A 24,097-nucleotide genomic window follows, 5' to 3' on the forward strand; every position below is an offset into this window, starting at 1 on the left:
AGGAGAAAGTAGGAGAAAAGAAATGTATTCGCTCTCGTTCATTCGTCTCATCACTCAATTGAACGTCACCAAAATGGCATCTCCAGTCAACACCCTTCACAAAACTTCATACCCATCCATCTCTCCTCTTCGTCCTGAGCTCTCCACCAAGGGGAAGAATGCTGTAATCACAGGGGGTGGCTCTGGTATTGGTGCCAGTATTGCCAGGTCATTTGCAAAATCAGGCATCACCAACCTGGCTCTTCTTGGTCGAACAGAAAAGACACTCCTCGAAAACAAAGCCTACATCGAAAAAAACTACCCTGAAACTAGAGTCTGGACTTACACAGTCAACATTGTCGACGCTGAATCAACTCGGTCTGTCCTTGAAGCTTACACCACTGCAATCAACGGAAAGGTCGATATTCTCATCGCAAACGCTGGATACATGCCCAAGACCGAACATGTCACCGTGGCAGATCCTGTCGATTGGTGGCTTACCTTTGAGATCAACATCAAAGGAAACTTTAACCTCTTGCGTGCATTCGATCCTCTCGCCACTCCCGGAGCCACAGTCATCCACGTATCCACAAGCGCAATGTACACAGAGTTTATGCCTGGATTCTCAGCCTATCGCGGATCAAAGCTTGGAGCTTATAAAGTGTTTGAATGGTACGCCAATGAGAACCGAGGCAAGATCGTTATACAGTTTCACCCCGGACTTATCATGGATACGGCTATTACTCGACCTCTTGTGGACGTCGTCAAGGACTATGGACTTGTTCCAGAGGATGTGTCACTTCCGAGTGACTTTGCTGTTTGGGCTGCGAGTGATGAGGCCAAGTTTCTGAGTGGGAGGTTTGTCGAGTGTATGTGGGATGTTGGGGAGCTCAAGGCGGCGAAGGACAAGATTAAGGAGTCATGGGAGAAGTTTACTGTTGGATTGGTGGTCTAAGTGACTACGATGTGTCAACCTGGACCTTTTAGTTTCACGGGAGCGGAACGAGATAGAATAGACTACAAGGTAATTTTTGAGAGAGTTAAGCTTCAGTGAATTGAAGATTAGAGGACCAAGAGATCTTAAGGTATGATAAGGAAGGTTGGTTCACTTTTCCAAGCCGCTGCTTTCCCATACCTTTTCCCATACCTTTTCACTCATCCATTTTGATCAATATCCATCATCTACCAGTGACCAAGTGCTTTCAGCATCACCAGAATAACGAAAAAAAAAAGACCTTATTTTTAATCTATATCGTCTACTGATCTCAAAGAACCATGGCTCCTCTACAAGACAACGCCACATGCCACTCAACGACCATGCAAACACACCCTCTATTGGTCACCATGGACAAGAGTTCTTATGTCAGAAGGAGGCCAGAAGATGACCCCAAGCATCTGTATGAACTCTTCCGCGAACTCTCATTCGAAAGAACTATTGATCCGGACAAGATGCAACGACACGTCCTAGACTGCATCTATCGCCTTGTCCATGGCTCCAACAATATCGAAGATGTCAGTTTCAACTTGAATACCACAATCGAGCTTTGTCAAGCCATTTTTGAAGGCTCGGGTAGTGATCCGCGTGACCTCTTGGTTCTCGACGCGGAAATCTATCGAGAGGTGGGACAGCATCTCAAGGCTGCTCAGTATCTCGTCTGCCAAACAACGAAGAGCGATCTGTCCGAGGATATTATCAAGGAAGCGCACCACATCTTGACAAATGAGTTCAATCAGACGGAAGGCACATACGATACCGAGTACGGCGGTAAATATCGCACATCTCCCCTACAGGCAACTTCCCGTCCCTACATGGACCCCAACAAGATTCCCGCTGCGATGGAGAAGATGATAGCCAGCTACCGAGCTGATCTCGTGGCTGCTGGAATAAAAGGAGAGCTTGATCCCGTGGCGCTTGCAGCAAAATACAGTCACATTTTCCTCAGTATTCATCCATTTCATACCGCCAACGGTCAAATGAGTCGCCTTATACTCAACGCCATACTCTTCAAGTGGGCAGGATGTCTTGCTCCTTTTGGTCAGGATGAGGAGGAGTGTGCAGAGTATCTTTCCATCGTTGTTGAAGTGATGGATCTGGAAACCTTTGAGGCTGAAAGTTGCCATGGAGTGTCTGATGACTGCAGACCGAAACTTTATAAGAAGTTGGCTTCCTATATTCTGAAGCATGCGGCGGCGGGTATGTTGCTGGTTTACGAGCCTCTGCAGTTGGATGGGTAACATACCATTTCTTGTCAGACCTTTTCATGTATGGGATACCTTTTATATAAATCGAGAAGACTTGGAACAGTTTACATGGAAGTGTTTCCTAGAACAGGTGGTCATGGATGTGACTTGACATGAAGTTTCACAAAAATATCCCCCCCCCCCCCCCCCATCACCATTCAACGACTGCCAGAGACCTTCAGTCCAGACACTATCGGGTTTCCAACGGAATCACACATCAGACACCATCACGCCCTGCCTTTCCAGCCGATCCACCATTCTCAACCCCTGACACTGCCAACAGCTGCCAGTCGCCACCTCCAACACTTCAACCACTACCTAAACCACCCCCCGCCATAGCTTTATGTGTCAGAGACACTAAACCCCTATCACCAGATGTGGCGGCAGCTCGCTTTGGCCTAACGGTTTAACAAAGCGTGTACGACCGATCTCTCGCCGCTTCCGGGACGGTACGTGAGATCGAATCCGGTCTCCTTACTGCCTGGAAAGCTTGAGTTGCGGGTTGGGAACACCAGCAAGACAGAAAAAGATGGAATGGGGATAAGTGGTGCCCAAAGCCTGCAACTCCGAGATTGATATCTTTTGCGGTTTGTGGATGATTTAGTTTTTGTTATTATATAAGAGGTTGGGATATCGTGGTTGGGGTTTTAATGTTTGCGTATTTGTAGGTGGTTGTGTTATGCCTGACTTTGAAAGAGGGTAATTATAGAATTATATAGAGGCGGGTATGGGTATAGTATTTAGAGGTTTGGAAACTCTTGCTTCGGAGAAAAGAGATATGGAAACTTAATCCTTAATGCTTTGGTGTAATACTTCTTAGCAATGTTATAAGGAAAGCATTCTTGTTATAGTGGGTAAGGGATTAGAAGTATCTGTCAGATAATATTTCAGGTGTTTGTTCAGATTTTGGAAGCATATGCTGATTGTGTGGCTCTCAATCTGCCGTTGGCACGTAGTCCAAGAATCATTCCCACTGTCTAAGCTCCACGACGAGTTCTGCAAGGTCTGTAGTGAGATTCATCTAGGGCACGGCCTCAAAGTCGTTCGCGGTGGTCTACCAATACATCAGGAAGAGAAGCTCACCACTTCTGGGGTGACTTCCCATCGTAGACAACGAAGAAAATGATGCGATGAAAATAACTTGTTCGTACAGAAACTAAATCTTCAAAGGCCCCAAGGGCTCAGAGTACGTTTGCCCAGTAATTAGAGAATCCCAGAAGTTGGGCGTCGCTTGGTGATGTCTGATAACAAGATCAATGGCAGCAGCAGCTCCTCTGTGCTCATTGTTAACGCCTCCCTTTGTTCTTTTTCTTGTTCTTGCTCTTGCTCTTATCCTTCTTGTTCGTCTCCTTCTCCTTCTGCTTTGTTAGCTCCTCTTCTTCCTCGCCCTCGCCCTCATCCTCATCTATCTCGTCTGCCCTCTCCTTGTTCTTGTTATTCTTTTTTCCCTCCTTTATTATCCCTTGATCTTCTTCGTCCTTATCATCCTCCTCCTTGTCTACTTCCTCCTTGCTATCCTTCCCCTCCTTTGTTAGCCCCTCTACTTCTTTGTCTTCCTCCTTGTCTTCCTCCTTGTCTTCCTCCTTGTCTTCCTCCTTGTCTTCCTCCTTGTCTTCCTCCTTGTCTTCCTCATTGTCTTCCTCATTGTCTTCCTCGTCCTCAGCATCATCCTAATCATGTTCCTCACTCTTCTTCTCTACACTCGCATCGTCTGTTTCCTCCCCATATTCTTCCTCTCCGTCCTCTTCTGGCGAATCTGGCGGGTTGCGGCTAGCCTCAAGCCAAGCAACGCAAACTTTCATGGGATACATAGCTGTCTTGACATTGTAATTATATCCATGGTGATGCCCGCGCTGCTGCAGCATGGGATGAGCTACAAAATCGAAATTTTGTCCCTCTTCGCTGCGGCTGAGACTGTCTCTTATGGCTTCCATAGCTTGACCTTCTATTCCTTCGAGTTCAGGCGAGTAAGGAAACCCGCAGGTTTGTTGAGTTATGGGGTGGTGAAAGACATGGGAGAAGACAGTCAGATTGGCATCAAAGCAAAACTCCATATTGACCACGTTATTAGCAAGATTCTGGAGGGTGGGTGAGTAGGCTTTGCTCGCGGGATCTCTCTCGTGCTCCTCTGGGAAGTATCGGCCGAGCGCTTTGGCAATGATCGGGACAACACAGGTTGGATCAATCCTTCGCAGGTTCTGTGGTGGGTCTTTAAGTGACATGTAGAACTCCATCGTGGTGTGTCTCCAGTGTGGAAACTTGTGAGACGCCCTTTCATCATCATAAGGGAAGTTGTGATCTCTTGGTCTGGTTAGTGTTGTGTCATTCTTGGAACTTGGGAATCTCAGTTATCTCATGCTTCGTACCTCGTAAGTAACGCTCAATGGTTGCCTGGGCTTCCCAGTAAGGTGAGACCCAAACAATATCCTTGTCTTTATCGGAAAAGAAATTCTCATCTATGATCTCCCAAACCCATCGTTGAAATATACGCCAGGTCATGTTGAATGCTCCGAATAGGTCTTCTGCATTAGGGGCATAGCTTATGAACTTCTGCTGGAGGGCCTCATCGAGACTGTCCCAGGGAATATCCCAAAGGCTGGGGACATTTACAAGGGACCCAATGCTGCCGCGAAGACCCTTCCAACATTCTTTGACATACCATACCAGTCTTGGCGATCGAGAGCCAACCTCTCGTGAATATACTCTTTACTCCGGGCTCTCTTTCTTCTCTTCTCGTCATCTTCCTGTTTTTGCCGCTCGGCCTTGATATATGTTAGTCTTGAGACTGATTGCTGATACCAATGGAGATGACTACATACCCAAATAGCGGCTGGATCGATCGCTGGAGCCTGTCCTTTGGAATGCCCTTCTGACATTCCGCCCTGGCTCCCAGCCATCGTTCTTCTTTTCTCGTGGTGGTATTTCTTTGAAGATCTGGGACTGTCGGTGACTCTAAGAGAGCCTTCGTTGGATTGATTGAGCGCCTGAATTCGTTTGGATCTTCGAGGAGCAGCCATGTTGAGAGAAAGAGGATCACCGCTCTCTGGTGAGGTATGATGAAACTACCGAAAGCCACGAGCTTGAGCGAAATTAGATAGTCTGGAATCATGTACTCATACTCGTCACAATTCTGTGCGCAGCCGAGTCCACAGCCCCTGCCAGTAAGTAGTAGGACAAAGGAACAAGCCAACGGCTGATGAACAAGGAAGTAATTCTCCGTGCGTTACAGACGGCTGAAACAAATATCTCCGTGCGTGGCTGGGCAAACAAGGTATCTTATTGATTGCCTGGGATGGATGGCATCGGGAGGAGGAGGGGAATCAACGAGACTGGCTTACATCAGAAGCCCACCGAGCAACCACCGAGCCTGGTCTTGCTATTTCTTTTCCCTCCCTAGGATGGCTGAGAGTCAAACTGACATCAATATAATTAGCCCTGAAGTCAACTGGGCCACGAGGATAACCCTCAACAGTTCAAGATGTGTTGGTGCTAGTTATCATGCTGGGCTACCTTGAACAAAGAAACTCTGATTTTTCTTTCTTCCCTGTTCATTCCATCCGGTGTCTACCACACTTCGGGACTTTGAGTCTCTGGAACAAGTTGTGTCAAGACTCCTTGATGCGAGAGGCCACTTCAACCCTTGACTCTGCAGTATGTAATCGGACCAACGTGTCTTACCGTTAGCCATAGGTGCCCAGACAGGGCATCAGTTCCGAAGGGTATCACATAATTAGGGAAGATCTCCGGTTTAGGCCTGGTCGAGGATACTTACGGACTATTTTTCTGCCTTGTGCCACAACGGAGGACACCATCACTGACCAGTCTTGCACTTCCATGATGGCGTGAGCAATCATATTCTTACCGTTCTCACACTGGATAGTAGGTAGCCGGTCTAGAATGTGAGATGTCGGATAATGGCAGATACAAATCATAGTGTCCGTAAGTCCTGACAATCTCAGGCCCCTTCCATAGTGTGCAAATAATGAGGTTTCCAGCATTTCTTCATGGCTGGCGGGTTTGGCCTTAACCTTTATCTTCAAGAGAAGATGAAAATCATGGCCAAAAGGTCATCTCCCTCAACCAATATCGTCTGTTTCGAAGGCGATCAAGGGTCATTTATAGCTCCAGCGTCTCGCGCTCACCGTAACTGACCAGTTTCCATAGTTGGACTGCAGTAGCTCGAGGTGCTGTGCTCCATGGTATTCAGGCAAATAGCCAGTCAAATCAGCCGGTTGTGCAGGTCAATTCTCGAGCCTCAGGAGAAGGCTATGGCTTGGAAAGTAGCACCGATATATCCATTCTTTGGCTTGTGAACCCGGGGAGTATCTCATTCATACATGTGCTGGTAGAACCTTTGGCTGATACACCCCCCAGGGCGATGAACTCTCTGCTGACGGCCAATACAGAAGACCTGTTCCTTCACAGGCAGTGTGGCATGGGAGAGATGGCCGTTCCTACGTGAACATGTATCGCCAAGAGGGGCCAAATGCAATCCCTGGATTCGCAAGCTGCTTGTCCTGGAATGCCGTGGGTGAGCTCCAGAACTTGGAGTTCAATTTCCATTGGGATGGCACCAGGATGCATTACGTTCTGCTGTTTCGGGGCAACCAACAAGTTCCCCTGACTATCGAGAACTACTATGATCTTTGATGGATATTTCCTTCACGTGGGGGAATGCTTTAGGCAAGATGTCACGGGAATCTCAAGGTTCACGCTATCGAATCGATCTCCCTGATTCGACCTTTTGGAGGCTATCAGCAGGATCACAATCGTGGATAGATAGCATATTATGAGGTGGGAAATTGTTCATTGCCTCAGATCTAGAAATTGGAGTGTTTATGACTTGTGTAAGATGCTACTGGTTCACCCTAAATCATCCAATATGTCACAGCGCTTTTTTTACCCCCTTAATGTTGTCTTAGGTCAAGGTAACTCCAATCATATTTTATCAGTAAGGTCCTTTCCAACCCAGACAAGTTCCGAGTGAACTCTTGAGAGTAACCATTAGGTAACGTCATTGCAAGGTGCCTTAGTCTCTTGACCTCGCTTGACACAAGCAAGATACTAAGGTGAGGCAAGAAGTCTTAGGATATCTATTCTAAGTGACAAAAAGACTTAATTGAACTTAGTATAATTTAGTGTAGATTTAGGCGGCCTTAGATTAGATGCTTTGGGCACCTTGATTCAATGTCAGAGGTTTTCTTGCTCACTGGGGATACTTATCAAGGCCCGGCCCGTGTGTAACATCAGGTTAGCCAACATGCCCAGCAGTGATAGGATGTCGAATTGTGGCTATCATGATGCTAGAGATGATGAAGAAACTCTAGAGATTGGTATTCAAATAACTGACAAGGTATCTTAGCTTGATGTTGCAATTACTTCACCTCACTACTCCGTACGAGGTTTCGTTTAGTTATTCCATCTGCTGGCGATTAATGCGCCTCGATTGCGCCATCAACATCGAATTATAGTCAGCTAGCACTCGATGAATGGTTGAAGCTGAGATGACGGATTGGAGAGAAGTTGTAACAAAGTATGCCATCCAAAACTTATTTAAGCATGGTCAGGCTCTGTACACAGTACAATCTTGTTATCGACCAGCCTCTCTAGTGTGGCGCTAACCTATCAAGCCACACTATCACAATGCGCACCTCCATCTCAGCCTCGTCAAGCTTCACATTCACGTAACTCAATAATATACCTTACACTTCCTTCGACACCATCTGAACCCACCTGCACTGCCCTCTGAATCGCATCACCGAAGTCAGCGCCTTCTTGCGCGTCTAACAGTGCCATGGCTACCGATACCCCCAAACTGCTCTGGAATCCTGATAATGTCAAGGATGTCGCAGAGTCAGTTGGCATCAGCTCTCTCAACGAAGAGGCGCTCAAGTGCTTGACACAGGATGTCGAATACCGAGTCGGCCAGGTCATCGTGGAGTCTCTGCGCTTCATGCGTGCCGCCCGCAGAACAACCCTTACCGTCAACGATATCTCCCTCGCGCTCAAGGCGCTCGACGTTGAGCCCCTCTACGGCTACGATTCTACGCGTCCGCTACGATACGGCGAGGCCAGCCTTGGACCTGGCCAGCCTCTATTCTACATTGAGGATGAGGAGGTCGATTTTGAAAAGCTCATCAATGCGCCTCTGCCTAAGGTGCCGCGCGACATGGGTTTTACAGGTATGTTTTCCGGTCAGCGCATGATTCCAGACTAACGTCTTCAGCGCACTGGCTCGCCATCGAAGGTGTCCAGCCTTCCATCCCTCAGAACCCCACGACTTCCGAATCTCGATCGCAGGAGCTCCTCCCCAAGGGACCTGGTGCGAACCCTGCCTTGTCCGCCTTGGCAGGCAATGACAATGTCTCCATGAAACCATCTGTTAAGCACATTGTGAGCAAGGAGCTCATACTCTACTTTGATAAAATCCAGGCTGCTGTTCTCGACGACAATCCTGACGAAGAAGTGGTACGCCTACGGCAAGCCGCTCTCGGTTCCGTGAGAGACGACCCTGGTCTTCACCAGCTCATCCCATACTTCATCACCTTCATCATGGACCGAGTAACACACCATCTCGATGACACCTTCACTCTTAAGCAGATGATGGAGTTGACGAATGCTCTCATCGAGAACAAGAGCCTTTTCCTGGATCCCTACGCCAGCCCCCTCTCAGCCCCCGCTCTTACTTGTCTGATGGCGAGAAAATTGGGCACCGATGAGGGGACAGATGCTCTCAAGGAGCAGTATGATCTTCGACAGCTGGCTGCATCTCTGGTTGGACGAATTGCGCGCAAATACTCGGCTTCCAACACACTCCTACGGCCCAAGTTGACGAGGACATGCCTCAAATACTTTCTCGACCCTACCAAACCCCCTGCGGTTCTCTACGGTGCCATCCACGGCCTGTTGGAAGCAGGAGGTCCAGAGGCAATCCGCGTGCTGGTGCTACGTAACTTGCAGACTTTTGACTCGGGGATCCTACAGCCTCTGAAGGAAAAGGCAGAGGGTACAATGGACTACGAGATGCTGGTTCAGGGCATAGTACAAGCTGTGGCTTCGCTGGCAGATCATGTTGAATCAGACGCCAATGGAGTCAATGGTACAGCAAACGTTGAGACAGAGATATCCGAACTGAAGGACTTTATCGGGCCCATCATTGGGGAAAAGATTGCCTCTTCCAATAATCGGAGATTAATCAGGACAATCCTGGATGCTCGATTCTTGGATTAGAACTTGGCATGTAATATTCACGACAGGCGAATGGCGTTTGGTTGCGATACCTCACGAGGTATTGGCTAGAACAGGCTCAAGCATTTAAAGGCGCTTGTGTACAGATAATAAAATTCTTTGCTCAAAGTCAGGAATGCCCTCAGGCTAATACTCGTACACGAGTTTCTCATCCTTGCCATACTCCTTCCCTTATCCATTGTATCATCCACTGCGAACCATACCATCTATATCCTTCCATCTCCGTTCAGTTTTGGTATTTTACAGGAAAGCAACCAGGCCAATGGCGCCGAGGAAACTGGCAGCCCAGATGTACTTGTCGGCCTGGATAATAGTCGTCTTGGCGAAACCCTTGCCAGCGTCGTACAGGAGATGCTTGAAGCCGCTGATGGCGTGGTAGACGAAGGGGAAGCCTAGTGTGAACTTGATACCGCCCTTGATGGCGAGGGGGAGACCGGCGGCGAAGCTGGCGATGCTTGCGCTCTCGAGGTGAAGTCCGACAAGAGGAGCGGCGAGGTAGGCGAGGGAGAAACCGTACATAGTCGCGGAGAGGGTGCAGCCGGTGATTCGGTTCCAGGCGGAGCTACCGAACCATGTCTGCTCGATCTTGTAGATGGCCAGATGGGGAGAGACGGGACGGTTGAGGCGCTGGTTGACGAGGATCTGATGGCCGTCTTGTTGAGAGACCTTGGTAGAACCGACAGCGCTGCGAATGTGAGATGCTGAAGCTCAATTGATGCTAGGGACATACCGTAGGGGAGAAGAGGTAGAGATTCCAGCAGCGAGAGCAGCCTTGGGAATGTTCTGGGCGAAGAAGGGCTTGGTCGCGCCTATAGAGCTGTTAGATATCGGGATGTCGAGGTTCGGATTGCGAAAGTACCTTGACGAAGAGCGGCGACGCCAACACGTTGAGCGAGCATCGTGGCGGATTGTGAGTATCTATCGATTTCGAAGAGAAAGGGTTCAGCCAAGGTCCGGTCAACGATATCGTCAGCGTCGATGCTTCAAGTGCGAGATTCGTATCTGGGTATCAATGATAATGGCTTCCTATTCTCGAGACATCGGAACGGGCCTCCTCGGCTTCTCGGTCCAATCAGCCAATAGGATGATGTCAATTCCTCATCTCGGGACGCACGTGACCCACTCTGCTCGTTCATCACGTGCGTATGTCGAATGACTAAGCAGAATCTTGAGTTTTGTTATCGCGAAATTTTTTGTCGCGGATCGATTTTCCTTTCTTCTTCAGATAGACAAGAACGTTCGCCGCACGCTGTCTAGTGTAGAGAGTGGACAGCATTGTAGGCAGGGTCTTTGGACTCGAGAACAGTTCTTAGAAGAATATTGGGAAATTGGATCCGTCGTTAATCTCGACACCTAGTTTTACCGTCTAGGTGTCGTTTCATTTTTGAGATCTACATTCTGATGTATATGTGTGCCCGTGATTATGACTGCTTGCCTATAGTGGCTGCGGTTGAAGATTCGAGGTGCTCAACGCGTGAGACGAAGGCCAATTGGGTTAGGGCCATAGCATACTGCTGGACACTGAACAACGATGTATGGCATCACGTCTGAATACGCAAAGCCTATCGTTTATGCCGCGCTTCAAGGTGTAGACATGCACCGCACAGCCATGGCAAGGAGCTTGAGTTGATGTGCAACTAAACTGCGCAAAGACTCGCTTTCGATATTAGATGATCGCCATTCTCTTCAAGACATTCTCGTCATGACTAGTTCAGTTCACGTTGAGAGATCTTGAGCCGGCCAGAACAAAGAAAACGAAACTGACGTCAGACTCTGAAGAGATTGAGTGTTCCCGCGGCCAATGCCGTAACGATGCCCTGTTCTTGCAGCATCACCATGTTCACTGCTGTCGGCTCACAAATGCCCATAAACCCTTATATAACTCCATCCTCCTCACCAGCCCCCAAACCATCTGCCAAGCCTACAAACATCAGAATCTCACCAACAAGTATGTTCCTATCCATCACAATAAAAATGGCCTCCCCCACTGCAACACTCGATGCCTCAACACAGCACTATCACGGCAATCCCAGCCGCTCTGACAAGATAGCCATCATTGGTTTGACAGTCGGCATGGCGGTTCTGTTTCTCCTCTTTATTGTTCCGTGCTGTTGTCTGCAGTATCTGGCCCATCGGCAGCAGAAGAAGGAGCAGAGAAAAGAGGTTCAGGAGCGTGCTACAAGAGCGGCGAGACTCAATGAGGCCGCTGGTAATGGGTCAACTGCGGAACAGGTTTAGGTAAGTTATAGCGAGTGTACACTCAGGCAGGTAGGTCAGACAAGGTAGAGGTTGAGGTTGTTTGGAATGGCTGTAAGTGTATGTGGCTATCAGTGCCAGTCATCTAGGAATGATATGTTCGCAGACTTGGGCATTCATTAACCAAGTCCAAACGGTTACATGATCTTGTCCATACGCAAGTTTATTATTTTCTTCACTTATCGTTTGCTACACAGAAGTATACAAAAACAGTGTTCCCATAATACATCGATCCGTTGCAGTGTTTGCTCAACAGTAGTGTATGTCAATACCTCATCTCCTCCATACTTCACTCGCATGCATCCCTTGGTGAACATCTTCAAGTAATTCCCAGTGGCAGTAAAGAATAAACCGCGGCATGCTTCCTCGCAAGTCTCAAGCCCCCATCTCGGTATGTCACCCCCCTATCTCGCATCACGACTAACATCTCAGTCAACCGCAACAATGGCCAACACCATCCACCGCCGCATGAGCGACAGAAGCGTCATCATCGCCATCGCCATCAGCTGCACCGCCGTCGTTGTCATCTTCCTCGCAGCAGTTCTCTTCTGCAGCTGGCGTTCTCGTCCCAAATCACCTACTGGTACCCGCGGCCGTGAGCATGACGATTCTGATGCCAACTCTGACATCGAACTGGATGTCATGCCTGATGGTGCTTTGAACCATCCTCTTGTGCGTGGGAGCAATGGTGCGGGACATGTTTATCCGGTTTTTGAATTGCCTCGTGAGCGTCATGCTCATGCTCAGAACTGAGGATGTCTGAGGCATGGGGGCTGCAATGATGGGCAGGCGGAAGATCAAGGAATGGCTGTGAGGGAATCAAGGACAATGATTAGCCAGACACTTCTAACAACAACAAAGACTCCAAAATGTCGTGGCTCATAACTTGTGACTGTTGACAAAATATATTGATACAATTGCTCCCCTGGTAATATCCATCCCTACCAACGCCGCTCTATAAATCCAGCATGCACTCTACTCCATGGAGATTCCCAGCTCGTTATCATACCAACCCCAAACTTTTCATAAGTACAATCTCATAACCCTAACCCATATTGCCCATTGGGAAATTGCCAAATAACGAAACAGGCATCTGACTCTGCTGCTGCTGTGGCGGTTGGTTCATGGTCCCCCATAAATCCCAATTCAGCGTCGAGACATCCAGATAATTACCCAAGAACGGATCAAGATCAGTCATTTGATGTGAGTTTTGCGGAGGATGGGCGACAGGTTGTTGTGGCGAAGGTTCTGAAGTTCGGTTCTCGCTCTTGACGACGTCTCGTAGGCGATAGATAAAGTTTGGTGTCTCGAGGGGCTGGCCAGCTGCTCTGAAGGCTTGTTCTCGGTTCTTCCAAGCTTTCAGTACTGTTTGGGCTTGGATGTAGTATGTCTTTTGGGAAATGTCGAGGAGTTCGGTGTGGTAGTGGTAAATCTTCTGAACCATGTTCCATGCGCGGTCGGCTAGGGAACCAGTTGGTCGCTGGCAGAGCTGCTTGGTCATGACTGTAAAGATATCAATCTGGAAATGAAATTTGAGGAACCAGAGGAAACCAGTTTGGTCCATCACGCCATAAGCATCGGTGCTGTGCTCATTGTTCATCAACACAATCTTGAAGAGGTTATCCTTCTTGTCGAGAATTTCTGTTCCCCATTCTGGCTGCTCCTTCATGGGGACTAGTATCTCTCTCATCTTGCTGCAGATCATCGGACGAATGCTGAGGGCGGCAATGTGTACGTTTCCTGCTGTTGGGTCGATGTAACGGGCCTCAACCTCCAGCAAATTCTGTTCCAAATTGTCCACCAAATCTCGGTACTGTTGGATGCTCGGTAGAATTGCAGGATCCTGGCCTTCAAAGTCGTGTCCCATGACGGCAGCTTCTAATCCGGGGGTTCCGTGGAGTGATTCGGCGTTGACGAGGAATTTGGCGATTTGGTAGCCGATTAGACAGAAAGCCATTTCTGTTGGACCCTCGCGGGGTAGAACGGGTTCGATTGATCCTGGGAAAAGGTCGGCATCGTTTACGTTTTGTGGCATCTTGGTGTCCCAGCTGCTTGGAAGAAGCGAGTGGCTCAAGCCAGAAACTAGAGCGTTCTTGGCATCTTGGAGGATGATCTGCCACCACATACGTCGTCGCATTTCGGTCTCAAAGGCGTTCAGTCCCAGGTAGTCGCCGTCACGGTGGTAGCCCATCTTTTGCGCGATACGCACGACCATTCCACTGAGAATCCAGGCCGCATGTCGATCATATCGGTTCTGAAGAGATAACTGGTATCGTCAGCAACAGTCACACAGGGGCTTTATAGTCTTACCAAGTATAGCAGCAATGCCTGCAGAGCCACCATGTCGTAATTTTTGAGAAAGTTAAACTTTGTAAGTGCCACTTTGGTTCCAATGGTATACCGCCGAAGAGCTTCATCCCGAGATGTTCCCAGCATCTGAAGACACTCAGCCTCGGTGAGGGATACTGTGGCCATGGTGAAGATGGCGAATAAGAGAGCCTGGTAGTTGAGTGGGATCTTGTTGATATCGGTAGCCATCTCCAAGGCAAATGGCTGCACAGATGGAACATGGATGATCTTGGTCAGAGGATTGACGCGATCGACAAATAACTGCCAGAGTCTAAAGATGTGAACTGGCTCAGGCTGAAGTTCCTCGCAGGATCTGGTAGCTGTATCGGCTGGTATCAGAAGATCGATATTGTAATCTGGGCTCAAATCTTCAGAGCCCATGACACTGGCTTCTTCTGGATCATCGGTGTCGACAATTTCTCTCATGGCTTGGAGCTTGAATGGTATTAGTGCATGTTAGCAGGTCAAGTCAGTAGACTCACCTCATCGTGGATATTAGCCCAGAGATAACTGTCCATGAATCGCACTCCACCTTCTTCCTTGACCATCTTTCCCGTTGGTTTCCACTTGGACTGGCCATCGATGTTGGTAGGTGTCGCAGGATAAGTATCTGGTGCGGTCCCATTTGTAGCAGGCGAATGACCAACAGCAGAAGGAGATGGTACAGAACCATCGGCATATTGTTTTAGCAACTGCTCACATCGTGCAAGTCTTTCCTGAAGGTCCTGATTGGGTCTCCGGCGCTTCCTTGCTGGAGCGGGAGTGCTTGGAGTACAGGTAACATTTGCCTACAAAGTCGCATCAATAAATAAGGCTGATAAGAGATTGCGGCTGTAGATGCTCACCTTGATGCAGTTTGAACAGGGCGTGTTACGATCGCATTTGATCTTGCGATGCTGACACAAGACGCAGGCCAAGACACGAGGGTTCTTGTGCGACACAGAGCCCGTCCCGTGAGTAATATTGCTTGACATGACCGCAGAATTGAGCAAAACCTCACATAACAGTTATAGAGTCTCGTCGTTGAGAGTTGAAGGTTGAGTAAAATATCCTATGACGCCAGCGTGAGCTCCACCTTAAGACTGTACAGTACGTACAGCTCAGGCAGGCGGGTAGCTGGGGTTCTTCAGAAGCCCGCTTCCGTCCGTTTCACTGGGGTCAGGTGAGTGAGGGGGAGGGGCAGCAGAACAGAAACGCAAATGGAACAAAGGTTCTGTCAGGACTGAAAGAGGAGGAAAAGAAACAAAAATGATGATGTGAAATGGATATGATCGATCAACACTCTAAAACTCCCTGGTGCAAAAAACGATAAGCAGGGCAGCTGACGATACCGTAAGATGCCGAGTCTACCGGTATAATGTAGAGCCGGTTATGGCTGGCTGAGGTGCGTTGCTTGTCTTGTCTCTTCTGGGAGGTAGCCCAGGGGCTTTGGTTTTTTCCTTGTCTAGTCGGATTGTTCAGCGGTTGTTGAAGATTGTGCTAGTTGTCCAATGCCTCTGCATAAAAGGTGGTACGAAAGGATTGAATAATTAAACGCGCATGCCGGAATCCGCGTATTCCGTTTATTCAACAATCACATCAGTTGACGTAGGTTTCAGGGAAGTAAATATAGAGGAATAAATATAAGTAAAATACCCCTTTGTTCTTAGGGCTGTATTGATTCAGGCAGATATTTTGTTGCCTTAATTCTCCATACCGTAAATAGACGGTAGACCTGGCCTCAAAGATCCAAAGGGCAAGGTTGATATAAAGCTGCCTGACAGGAAAATCGCTGATGCATTCCTTTGAGTTTCACATGGTCGATATGCTAAAATCGAATCTTCTAGCTGAAACTGACCAATGAGGACCCCCTGGACCCGAACTCGAGCCCGTCTAGCTGGATAGCGGCGGACTTTTGTCATCCAAGTCCGCCGCAACGGACCAGAGCGCCAGCCCTGCCCGAGTGACTCAATTTGTATCAGAATAGTTACCGTATGCAGACTGACGGACATTAAATACTTAAAACCTTGATCCGATACTATCCCAAAGGGTCTGTACTACGTAGTAGTTTAGCACCCTACGTCAGACCTTTATACACAACCGTCTGAAACTCTTGATCAATATTTTCGTAAACTTCGGAAGCTCCGGAAGGTTAAGCCACTTAAACTAGACTACCTGGCCTCTCAGACCCAAACGCTCAGTTCAGGTCCATGATTACCTATAAGTTCTTCTCCGCAGTCTTTCCATGACTCCCTATGTTGCTCTCACTCGTCGGGTTATGGCAACAGCCCGGCCCCATATGGTTTTCGTATCCTTGTCTATCTTTCGCGTTCTGATGATATGCCCCCCACGGACGTGATATCACCGAGTGTCCGGTGAACCTATCAGGCTCTGAAGAGTAGCAGTTCACCAAACTGACTTCTATCATGATCTGCCGCATTGAAGGTCTTGTGCCTGATTCGGGTGAGCGGGTTATTATCGTCCTTCTAGCCTAGGCCAGCTGACCATTATGCAAACTGGCATGATCCTTGATCAAGCCAAAGGACGTCGCATAGATGGTCTTGATGTATGCTCGACTCTGCCAACTCATCATAATTACGGTAAGCCCTATGATAGAGTTCAACGGTTTGTCTGCTCTTAACCTCTCGGAGTCCGGTTAGGGCTTCAGGGTCACTTCGATTTGTAAGGCAGACTTGATGGTTCACACGGCATTTCAAACAGACCTGATTGAAACATCGAATGATACCTCAATTATTCGTTTACACGGGTGAACGGCTAGCATCCGAGTCGATCCGATGACGGCATCTGGTGTCGGTATATTGTTTCAAGAGCGATGACCTTCAGCAGCCAGCTTTACGCGTAACCATAATTCTCATATCATTGCAAGTGACGTGATCGTTAAATGCCGGTACGGAACGGACCTCAGATCGTGGCATGGTAAGGTTTGACTGTTTGTATTGATCACTCTGAAAACATGGACCCTAACTCTGGCCCAGAGTCTCCTTCATCTTTGTCCTTGGGCACTTTTTCCACTGGAACCAAAGAGGTTCTAGCTTTCTTGCGAACAACTCGTCGGTGAGTTGAACTCTTCAAGTGCTGCTTCCATGCTTCTTCTGTCATTAACACCGTATGACAGACTTCGCATGTACGTTTACACGGTGTTGCTTTTGGTGGTGGGTTGCCAACTTGTGTGAGAACCTCTTTAGCAAGTGACGATATCTCAGTCGGTAATGGACGTTCTTCGCCTTTCAGGAACTGCTCCGTCAACTCGATCGCCGGCTCAACGACGTTCTGCCCATATTCTGAAACATCCGTACTGTCCAGAAGATACATGTTGTTCATAGCTTCTGGGCCAATCTCGCGTATCCGTGGAATCTGCTTCAGTCTTATCCAGCGAGTCTGGTAGACAGCGTATCGTCTCGTTGCCGACTTCATCTCTTCAAGTCCTGCGCTCTTCAATTTCTCAAGCTCTGCAGCCTCTCGCCCCTCGTCAACAGCAGACAGGTATGGCTCGAATTGCTTATATCCAATTGACTGCCAAATGCCCTTTGTCATGTCAAGCCGTTGACCTTCCACTTCCTTTTTATGCTTAAATTCGTAAAGTTCTCGGACTTCATCCATGAGTCCACTCGTCTGCATCTTATCGACTCGCTTATCGAGACGATCTCGCAGGACATCTCGTTCCGAGTAGACCCAGAACAGCAGATTCTCCCAGGGCTGTTTGTTGGCGTCTTGCTGTGCCGCTTCTTTTCTAGCTTGTTGCTCAGCATAGTATTCGGATGCTCTCCTGCCGCTCCTGAGGTAAATCTCCAGGGATCGCTGAATCTTGCGACGATCCTTGGGGTGCCATCGATCGGCCATGACAGGGTCAACCTTTCGTAACTCGTGGAGCATAACTTCGCCTGACTCTTGCAGAATTGGAAATGACTTGGACATATCCAGGTCTATGTCATCTAGAATAACCTCTTTGAAGAGTATAGGGTCGACGTAATACTGTGAACCACCGACGAGGATGGGCAATCGTCCTCGACCGCGAATCTCCCGTATTGTTCGAGTCGCTTCCCTCTTGAAATCATCAACATCCCAGGGTTGCTCATCCAAAGAAATATGTCCAAGAAGATGATGAGGAATATCACGCTGTTCTTCAACAGTGATTTTGTTGGTGATGATTGGCAGTCCATTATACAACTGCATAGCATCGGCATTGATGATTTCACCATTCAACCGAGTTGCGAGTTCAACAGCCAACTAAATTCGTCAGATCCATTCTGTCATGTAGCATAACACTTACATCTGACTTGCCCGTGCCCGTTGATCCTAGCACAACCACCAGGGGTTCTGCTGGAGGTTTTCTAGACATTGTAGTGACATTTCGCCTGAGAAGAGGACTCAGGCGACGAAGCATCTAATATGATAAAGCCATAAATATTGATACACGATATTTGCCCTTGTCGTTTTGTTCCAGTGCTAATGAACAATATTGAGTCAAATCCTCAAATGTTCCAGAACAGGCAAAGCGGAGTCATTTTGACGGAAAAATTACGGCGGGGTTCAGAGCTTAGCTTCAATTGGTCTCAGAGGCTGAAACCCTTTGTTCACAGCTAGCTAGCTCCCTATAGGTACGTTTTACCTATGGAGAAGCTCAGGTTAGCTTGAGCTCCCATCTCGAGTCGCCCCTGGCTGGGGTCGGTCACGTGCCACTCCACTCCCAATATTGGACACATCTACAATTTGGGCTCATTGAAGCCAGATCGCCAACCTCCGCCCCCCCAGCTCTCCTTTAATTATTCTCCCATCGACCCTTCAAATCGCCTGGGCTCTTCAAGCTCAGCATCTTCCTTTTCTTTCCTTCTTTCTTCCCCTCATTGGATGAATAGTCCAATTCTTGTTCTGTCCCTTTAGTATCGTTGCCCACCATGAGTTCCCGTAAGTTGTTCTCCTTGTCTGGAGCTGAAGCTCAAACTTTTGAGCTCGCGCGACATCACAAAATGGCGCGCAATTGCCAATTGGCATCGCGATCATCAGACCAAAGCTGACAGTGGCTGCGCTCGATAGTACGATTCCTCGATCTGGTCAAACCGTTCGTGCCGTTCCTCCCTGAGGTTCAGCAGCCGGAGACCAAGATTCCCTTCAACCAGAAGCTCATGTGGACGGCCCTCACCCTCCTCATCTTCCTGGTCATGAGCCAGATGCCTCTCTACGGTATCGTCTCCTCCGACAACTCGGATCCTCTATACTGGCTGCGAATGGTTATCGCGAGTAACCGTGGTACACTGATGGAATTGGGTATCACCCCCATCATCTCCTCTGGCATGGTTTTCCAGCTCCTTGCTGGCACCCACATGATCGACGTCAACCTTGACCTCAAGTCCGACCGCGAGCTCTACCAGACCGCCCAGAAGCTTCTGGCCTTCATCCTCTCCGCCGGTACTGCTACTGTCTACGTCTTCTCCGGTCTCTATGGACCTCCCTCCGACCTCGGTGCTGGTATTGTCTTCCTCCTGATTCTCCAGCTTGTTGTTGCCGGCATGATTGTCATCCTCCTCGACGAGCTCCTCCAGAAGGGCTACGGTCTTGGCAGCGGTATCTCTCTGTTCATTGCCACCAACATCTGCGAGTCCATCATGTGGAAGGCTTTCTCCCCCACCACCATCAACACTGGCCGTGGTCCCGAGTTTGAGGGTGCTGTCATTGCCCTCTTCCACCTCCTCATGACCTGGCCCAACAAGCAGCGAGCTCTCCAGGAGGCTTTCTACCGCCAGAACCTCCCCAACATCATGAACCTCCTTGCCACCATTGCCGTCTTCGCCGCTGTCATCTACCTCCAGGGTTTCCGCGTCGAGATCCCCGTCAAGTCTTCTCGCCAGCGTGGTGCTCGTGGATCTTACCCCGTCCGCCTGTTCTACACCTCCAACATGCCCATCATGCTGCAGTCCGCTCTTTCTTCCAACGTCTTCCTTATCAGCCAGATGCTCTACTCCCGCTTCTCTGAGAACCTCCTTGTCCGTCTCTTCGGTGTCTGGGAGGCTAAGGATGGTTCTTCTCAGCTCCACGCTACCTCTGGTCTCGTCTACTACATGTCTCCTCCCCAGAACATGAAGGAGGCTCTTCTCGACCCTATCCACATGAGTGCCTACATTGTCTACATGCTCGGTGCTTGCGCTCTCTTCTCCAAGACCTGGATTGAGGTTTCTGGCTCCAGCCCTCGTGATGTTGCCAAGCAGCTCAAGGATCAGGGTCTCGTCATGGCCGGTCACCGTGATCAGTCCATGTACAAAGAGCTCAAGCGTATCATTCCTACTGCCGCTGCCTTTGGTGGTGCCTGCATTGGTGCGCTCTCCGTCACCAGTGACCTTTTGGGCGCTCTTGGTTCCGGTACTGGTACTCTCCTTGCTGTCACGTAAGTTGAATCTCGTCTTAATACTTCAATCGCAATACTAACAGATACAGTATCATCTACGGTTACTTCGAAATCGCCGCCAAGGAGGGTGACATGGCCGGTATGAAGGGCATGATTATGGGCTAATCAGCCATCTTGACGAACTAAGGCACGATTGATTCAGCCTTACGTTGTGGCCCGAGACGGGCGTATTGTGTATCAAGAGTAAAGAGGAAGAAAAGATAAAATAGTTAACATGTTTTTGTTTCCTTTTTGCTCGACAAGCCGGAGGAGTCGGGGTAGTGATGTCATCTTGGCTGGGAAGGGAATTGGGACAGTTATTAAAGGCTGTCGTGTCAATATTAACAAAAATAGCTCAAGAGCTGTCATGACGGGTTGGTTGGAGAGGGACGCCATGTCTGAAAGCCACGTGTGGTACGGATGAGCTCCGTTGTAACTCAAGAACGATCTATGAATGACATATATTTAATGCCAATTGTGCAACGTCCGATTTCGCTTGACTGTAACTGCAGGGTAGTTTACATGGGAATGAATAAAGCGATGACTGTCACCCTACATGGTTACATAACCAAAGAGTTAAACAATCTCTACACAGTCTAGTTCACGGGTTGTCTCAACACTGCAGGTCTCACCGGTCCTGCAGAAGTGAGGCCCTCGCGTCACGGTCCAACAGGAACACACCCAGTTCAACTGCAAGGTCATCAGACTTCGATTGGTCAAAGACGTTGAATGCAACCGCTACACGGCATTAGAACGTGGGGGAACCGTTTTCCCCAGGGATCTGGAGTAACGGTAAGGAACGAGTGTATTAGCCGGCGGTGAGGGATAGCGAATCACGAAAGAGGGGATTGTGATCAACCTGACGGTTTGCATGTGTTGAGGCTGAATGCACGACATGTGTCTTGTCGTACAGTACGTTTGAAGGTTGTGTTGCTCGACAATGTGATTGTTGCAAAGACTGTGATGATACAGCATGGTATAGAGTCTCAATGGCGTTTTTGACGGTTGATAGGTGAGAAACAAAGTTATAAGCGATTGGATGAGGCGTATTTCCTGCATATCATAGAGCTACGGACACAATTGTGATGGGTGTGCTCAGACCGCAGGGTGGCATGGAAGCTGTTGAAGACATGATCCCTGTTCAAAGAGGACGCAAGACTTCAGCTCATTTGGTGTTGTTGTGGAGATGGTTCTTTCTAGGGTAGCTTGTGATGGTATGGTGCTTGACTGGAACGTTTGTCGTGAATTGTATGATATGGTTAGGATGCAATTGGTAATTGTTGATCAAACAAAGAAGGGCAATGATGTTTGACCTTCATGAATGATCTTTGTCTGCAGATACAATTCACTTGGGTGGATGAAAGAGAACAATCACGAGCCTTTTGAATGGGGACACTCGCCAGTATACACGGGTAGAGGATCATCGTCAAATGTTTGATAGCAGTCAATGTAATCAATTAGGTATCAATCAGGCTCTTTCAATTGCACTTCTTTCAATTGACAACGATCACGATCCCAATTATCACCGTGTCTACCGAATACAGGTACGTGCGTGGAAATTAGTCAAGACTACTGGCATTTCACTGATTCATAAATAACTGCACGTTCCCACGCGTCAACTCACGATGGTTTACCACTCCTTAGCCCTATAACTTCGCCCTTGTTTTTTCGAGTCAGTCCATCATTTTACAGTCTGTCGGTATCAATTCCGAGCCAATGTCTCATATGTCTCATAACGTCATGACCGATACCTGTTAGATAAGGCTGTCGGAGCGAGTTACCTGATGCAAAGGGCACTTTTGTAGCGGTCGGTTGGGTATCTTCAAGTTCGAACGCTAACTGGGTCTGTGTGGTTAAAATACCTTGTCTAGACATGTCTGAGTTTTGGCTCAACATTGATATCCTTGTGACCTTTTACAAGGATCATTTGCTATCAATCAGTAGCATTTGAACATGAAAACATTTATAACATTCAATTGATTGTGTTGAATTGAGGAATCTGACACCTGCTTGAAACGGAGTAGACGAGGTGATTGTCCCCGCAGCCCCGTCATACAGTATAGAACTGGGGTAACATACAGATTGCTCGCATCATTAATTGCTAATGTTTGTCATGACGACTTGTGAGAAATTTATAGTGGGTAAATGGGTCCAAAGGATCGTTGAGGCTAGAGGTTTTCTCAAAGTTAATTCTGTACGAAGAAATAGTCAAGGAATAACCCGACGCCAACTAAATTCAGGGCGTTCGTAAAGTTACAGAGTAGGGCAACATTGCATTCATCATCTGTATGGATCGCATCGCATCGCATCGCATCCACCGTTACCTGACCTACTGAACTGTGCCTAGCCTAGGCCATCACTGCCCCACTAAAGCTTCATAGCTTGCATCTCACTCCCTGGACACCGACACATGCCCTCCACTTTCCTCTCCCCCCGGTGCATCCAACAAGAGTAAAGTCTTGTCTTGTCTTGTCTTGCGTGCGTGTGAATCCATAACGTATCTCGGACTTGTGTTGTTTGGGCCTGGCCTAGTCTTCCCCGTTCGTTCGGTTCGTTTGGTTCTTCTCTTCAACGGCCGCCGCACTCTTCGTCTCTTCCTCCTCTTTTCTTAGTTCCTGCAAGTCACGGTCAAAACTTTTTGTTTCGACTGCATTCTTCATCTAATACTTCTATTGACATCGGTACTGATATTCTTTCATTTTGGTTTCTTGCAGAGTATTCTTTTCGGTCCTTTCACGCTCTCTAGAAAGACGTCATTCGTCGGAGAGTGTTCAGAGTTCGCATACAAACTCTGACGGCATCTGATCGATGATCAACACGACAATCTGCGACCTCGGCATCATCTTACAGTTCGATTGAGTGCTGAACGACTCAAAAATTGCGATCGCAAAGAAGCGCAATTTCGGTCTTGAGATTTCAGTTCTTGACCACCCGGGTTCTACCAGAATCGCTCACGTCACGCCACGCTCAATGGTGCTTGCAAGTGACACTTGACCGGGATCATTGCGACAAAGCTCCGACAAGACTGCAATACCTTGACAGCCTCGACACCTCCGGCGCCGCAGCCACCGCTACCGGTCCGACGCACGCGTGCAACCCACCTTGGGTCTTGACGAGCACCTGCCCGAACCCGTTGCCTGAGAACTCTTTTGACGCATACAATCCCGCCAATCCATTGTCGCGGCATCTCGAATTACTTGCTTTCCGCTCTGCGGCAGTCCCCCACACCAGTGAGCTCGACCTGAGCAATATCTCTGAAACCATGGGGTTTGCGCAGTGCAATGGAACTATATGGGAGATTGATGACTTCAGCGTCTGCTTCCGAGTAGAGTTTGTTCTCCCTTGTCTTGACCCCTGTGCTTGAAAAGCTGGCTGACCGTTTTTCTTGTACTGCTCTAGCTACCTGCAGATTCTGTTCCCTCTGATCGCCCTGTTCGTTTCCGTTGCGCTTTTGGCCTGGACAAGCATCTCCCGCGTTCTGAGCTCCTGGTCCAAGTCCAAAGCTAGGTATCAACAGCTTGCAAGCGAGGACCGACGCCACAGCCATACCGATCTTCCTCCCGAGCAGGTTGACGATTCTGATGACGATGATGGGCTTGAGATTAACGGCGGTCGATTGGCCCTTGTCAAGACTACTACTCGTGG

The 24,097-nt window shown here is 48.6% G+C and overlaps 10 protein-coding genes across 12 annotated transcripts; 6 read left to right on the top strand and 4 right to left on the bottom strand.

Moving 5' to 3' along the window:
• Nucleotides 1-73: 73 nt before the first annotated feature.
• FOXG_09074 (uncharacterized protein) lies at nucleotides 74-934 on the top strand (the record flags this gene model as incomplete). The annotated part of the gene is made up of 1 exon (XM_018388108.1): nucleotides 74-934. One exon carries the CDS (start codon nucleotides 74-76, stop codon nucleotides 932-934), a length of 861 nt encoding a protein of 286 aa, XP_018246114.1.
• Nucleotides 935-1,254: 320 nt separating this feature from the next.
• FOXG_09075 (uncharacterized protein) lies at nucleotides 1,255-2,214 on the top strand (the record flags this gene model as incomplete). Its single annotated transcript, XM_018388109.1, has 1 exon — nucleotides 1,255-2,214. One exon carries the CDS (start codon nucleotides 1,255-1,257, stop codon nucleotides 2,212-2,214), a length of 960 nt encoding a protein of 319 aa, XP_018246115.1.
• Nucleotides 2,215-3,506: 1,292 nt separating this feature from the next.
• On the bottom strand, nucleotides 3,507-5,237 carry FOXG_19985 (uncharacterized protein; the record flags this gene model as incomplete). Its single annotated transcript, XM_018400248.1, has 5 exons — nucleotides 3,507-3,868; nucleotides 3,908-4,519; nucleotides 4,587-4,816; nucleotides 4,885-4,982; nucleotides 5,040-5,237. 5 exons carry the CDS (start codon nucleotides 5,235-5,237, stop codon nucleotides 3,507-3,509), a joined length of 1,500 nt encoding a protein of 499 aa, XP_018246116.1.
• A 2,649-nt stretch (nucleotides 5,238-7,886) lies between these two features.
• FOXG_09077 (uncharacterized protein) lies at nucleotides 7,887-10,521 on the bottom strand. The gene is made up of 3 exons (XM_018388111.1): nucleotides 10,328-10,521; nucleotides 10,199-10,277; nucleotides 7,887-10,153 (listed from the first exon to the last, which is right to left on the bottom strand). The coding sequence occupies exons 1-3, from the start codon at nucleotides 10,365-10,367 to the stop codon at nucleotides 9,709-9,711; spliced, it is 564 nt and encodes a 187-aa protein (XP_018246117.1). The 5' UTR covers nucleotides 10,368-10,521; the 3' UTR covers nucleotides 7,887-9,708.
• Nucleotides 7,905-9,556, top strand: FOXG_09076 (transcription initiation factor TFIID subunit 6). Its single transcript, XM_018388110.1, has 2 exons — nucleotides 7,905-8,402; nucleotides 8,447-9,556. Exons 1-2 carry the CDS (start codon nucleotides 8,015-8,017, stop codon nucleotides 9,448-9,450), a joined length of 1,392 nt encoding a protein of 463 aa, XP_018246118.1. The 5' UTR covers nucleotides 7,905-8,014; the 3' UTR covers nucleotides 9,451-9,556.
• A 921-nt stretch (nucleotides 10,522-11,442) lies between the features above and the next one.
• On the top strand, nucleotides 11,443-11,947 carry FOXG_19986 (uncharacterized protein; the record flags this gene model as incomplete). Its single annotated transcript, XM_018400249.1, has 1 exon — nucleotides 11,443-11,947. One exon carries the CDS (start codon nucleotides 11,443-11,445, stop codon nucleotides 11,704-11,706), a length of 264 nt encoding a protein of 87 aa, XP_018246119.1. The 3' UTR covers nucleotides 11,707-11,947.
• Nucleotides 11,939-16,044, bottom strand: FOXG_09079 (uncharacterized protein). 2 transcript variants are annotated; one of them, XM_018388113.1, is made up of 4 exons: nucleotides 14,919-16,044; nucleotides 14,556-14,861; nucleotides 14,035-14,508; nucleotides 11,939-13,990 (listed from the first exon to the last, which is right to left on the bottom strand). In XM_018388113.1, exons 1-4 carry the CDS (start codon nucleotides 15,045-15,047, stop codon nucleotides 12,770-12,772), a joined length of 2,130 nt encoding a protein of 709 aa, XP_018246120.1. In that variant the 5' UTR covers nucleotides 15,048-16,044; the 3' UTR covers nucleotides 11,939-12,769. The 2 variants fall into 2 exon arrangements, with proteins under 2 accessions (XP_018246120.1, XP_018246121.1); XM_018388114.1 differs by having other exon boundaries at nucleotides 14,035-14,861.
• Nucleotides 12,083-12,477, top strand: FOXG_09078 (uncharacterized protein; the record flags this gene model as incomplete). Its single annotated transcript, XM_018388112.1, has 2 exons — nucleotides 12,083-12,115; nucleotides 12,157-12,477. The coding sequence occupies 2 exons, from the start codon at nucleotides 12,083-12,085 to the stop codon at nucleotides 12,475-12,477; spliced, it is 354 nt and encodes a 117-aa protein (XP_018246122.1).
• A 694-nt stretch (nucleotides 16,045-16,738) lies between the features above and the next one.
• FOXG_09080 (tRNA dimethylallyltransferase) lies at nucleotides 16,739-18,555 on the bottom strand. Its single transcript, XM_018388115.1, has 2 exons — nucleotides 18,344-18,555; nucleotides 16,739-18,300 (listed from the first exon to the last, which is right to left on the bottom strand). Exons 1-2 carry the CDS (start codon nucleotides 18,455-18,457, stop codon nucleotides 17,014-17,016), a joined length of 1,401 nt encoding a protein of 466 aa, XP_018246123.1. The 5' UTR covers nucleotides 18,458-18,555; the 3' UTR covers nucleotides 16,739-17,013.
• A 188-nt stretch (nucleotides 18,556-18,743) lies between these two features.
• On the top strand, nucleotides 18,744-20,965 carry FOXG_09081 (protein transporter SEC61 subunit alpha). 2 transcript variants are annotated; one of them, XM_018388116.1, is made up of 3 exons: nucleotides 18,744-18,978; nucleotides 19,108-20,452; nucleotides 20,503-20,965. In XM_018388116.1, exons 1-3 carry the CDS (start codon nucleotides 18,969-18,971, stop codon nucleotides 20,576-20,578), a joined length of 1,431 nt encoding a protein of 476 aa, XP_018246124.1. In that variant the 5' UTR covers nucleotides 18,744-18,968; the 3' UTR covers nucleotides 20,579-20,965. The 2 variants fall into 2 exon arrangements, with proteins under 2 accessions (XP_018246124.1, XP_018246125.1); XM_018388117.1 differs by lacking the exon at nucleotides 18,744-18,978 and having other exon boundaries at nucleotides 19,058-20,452; nucleotides 20,503-20,944.
• Nucleotides 20,966-24,097: the final 3,132 nt, after the last annotated feature.

This window comes from Fusarium oxysporum, chromosome 9 (assembly GCF_000149955.1).
Source record: "Fusarium oxysporum f. sp. lycopersici 4287 chromosome 9, whole genome shotgun sequence".
Classification (NCBI taxonomy): Eukaryota; Fungi; Ascomycota; class Sordariomycetes; order Hypocreales; family Nectriaceae; genus Fusarium; species Fusarium oxysporum.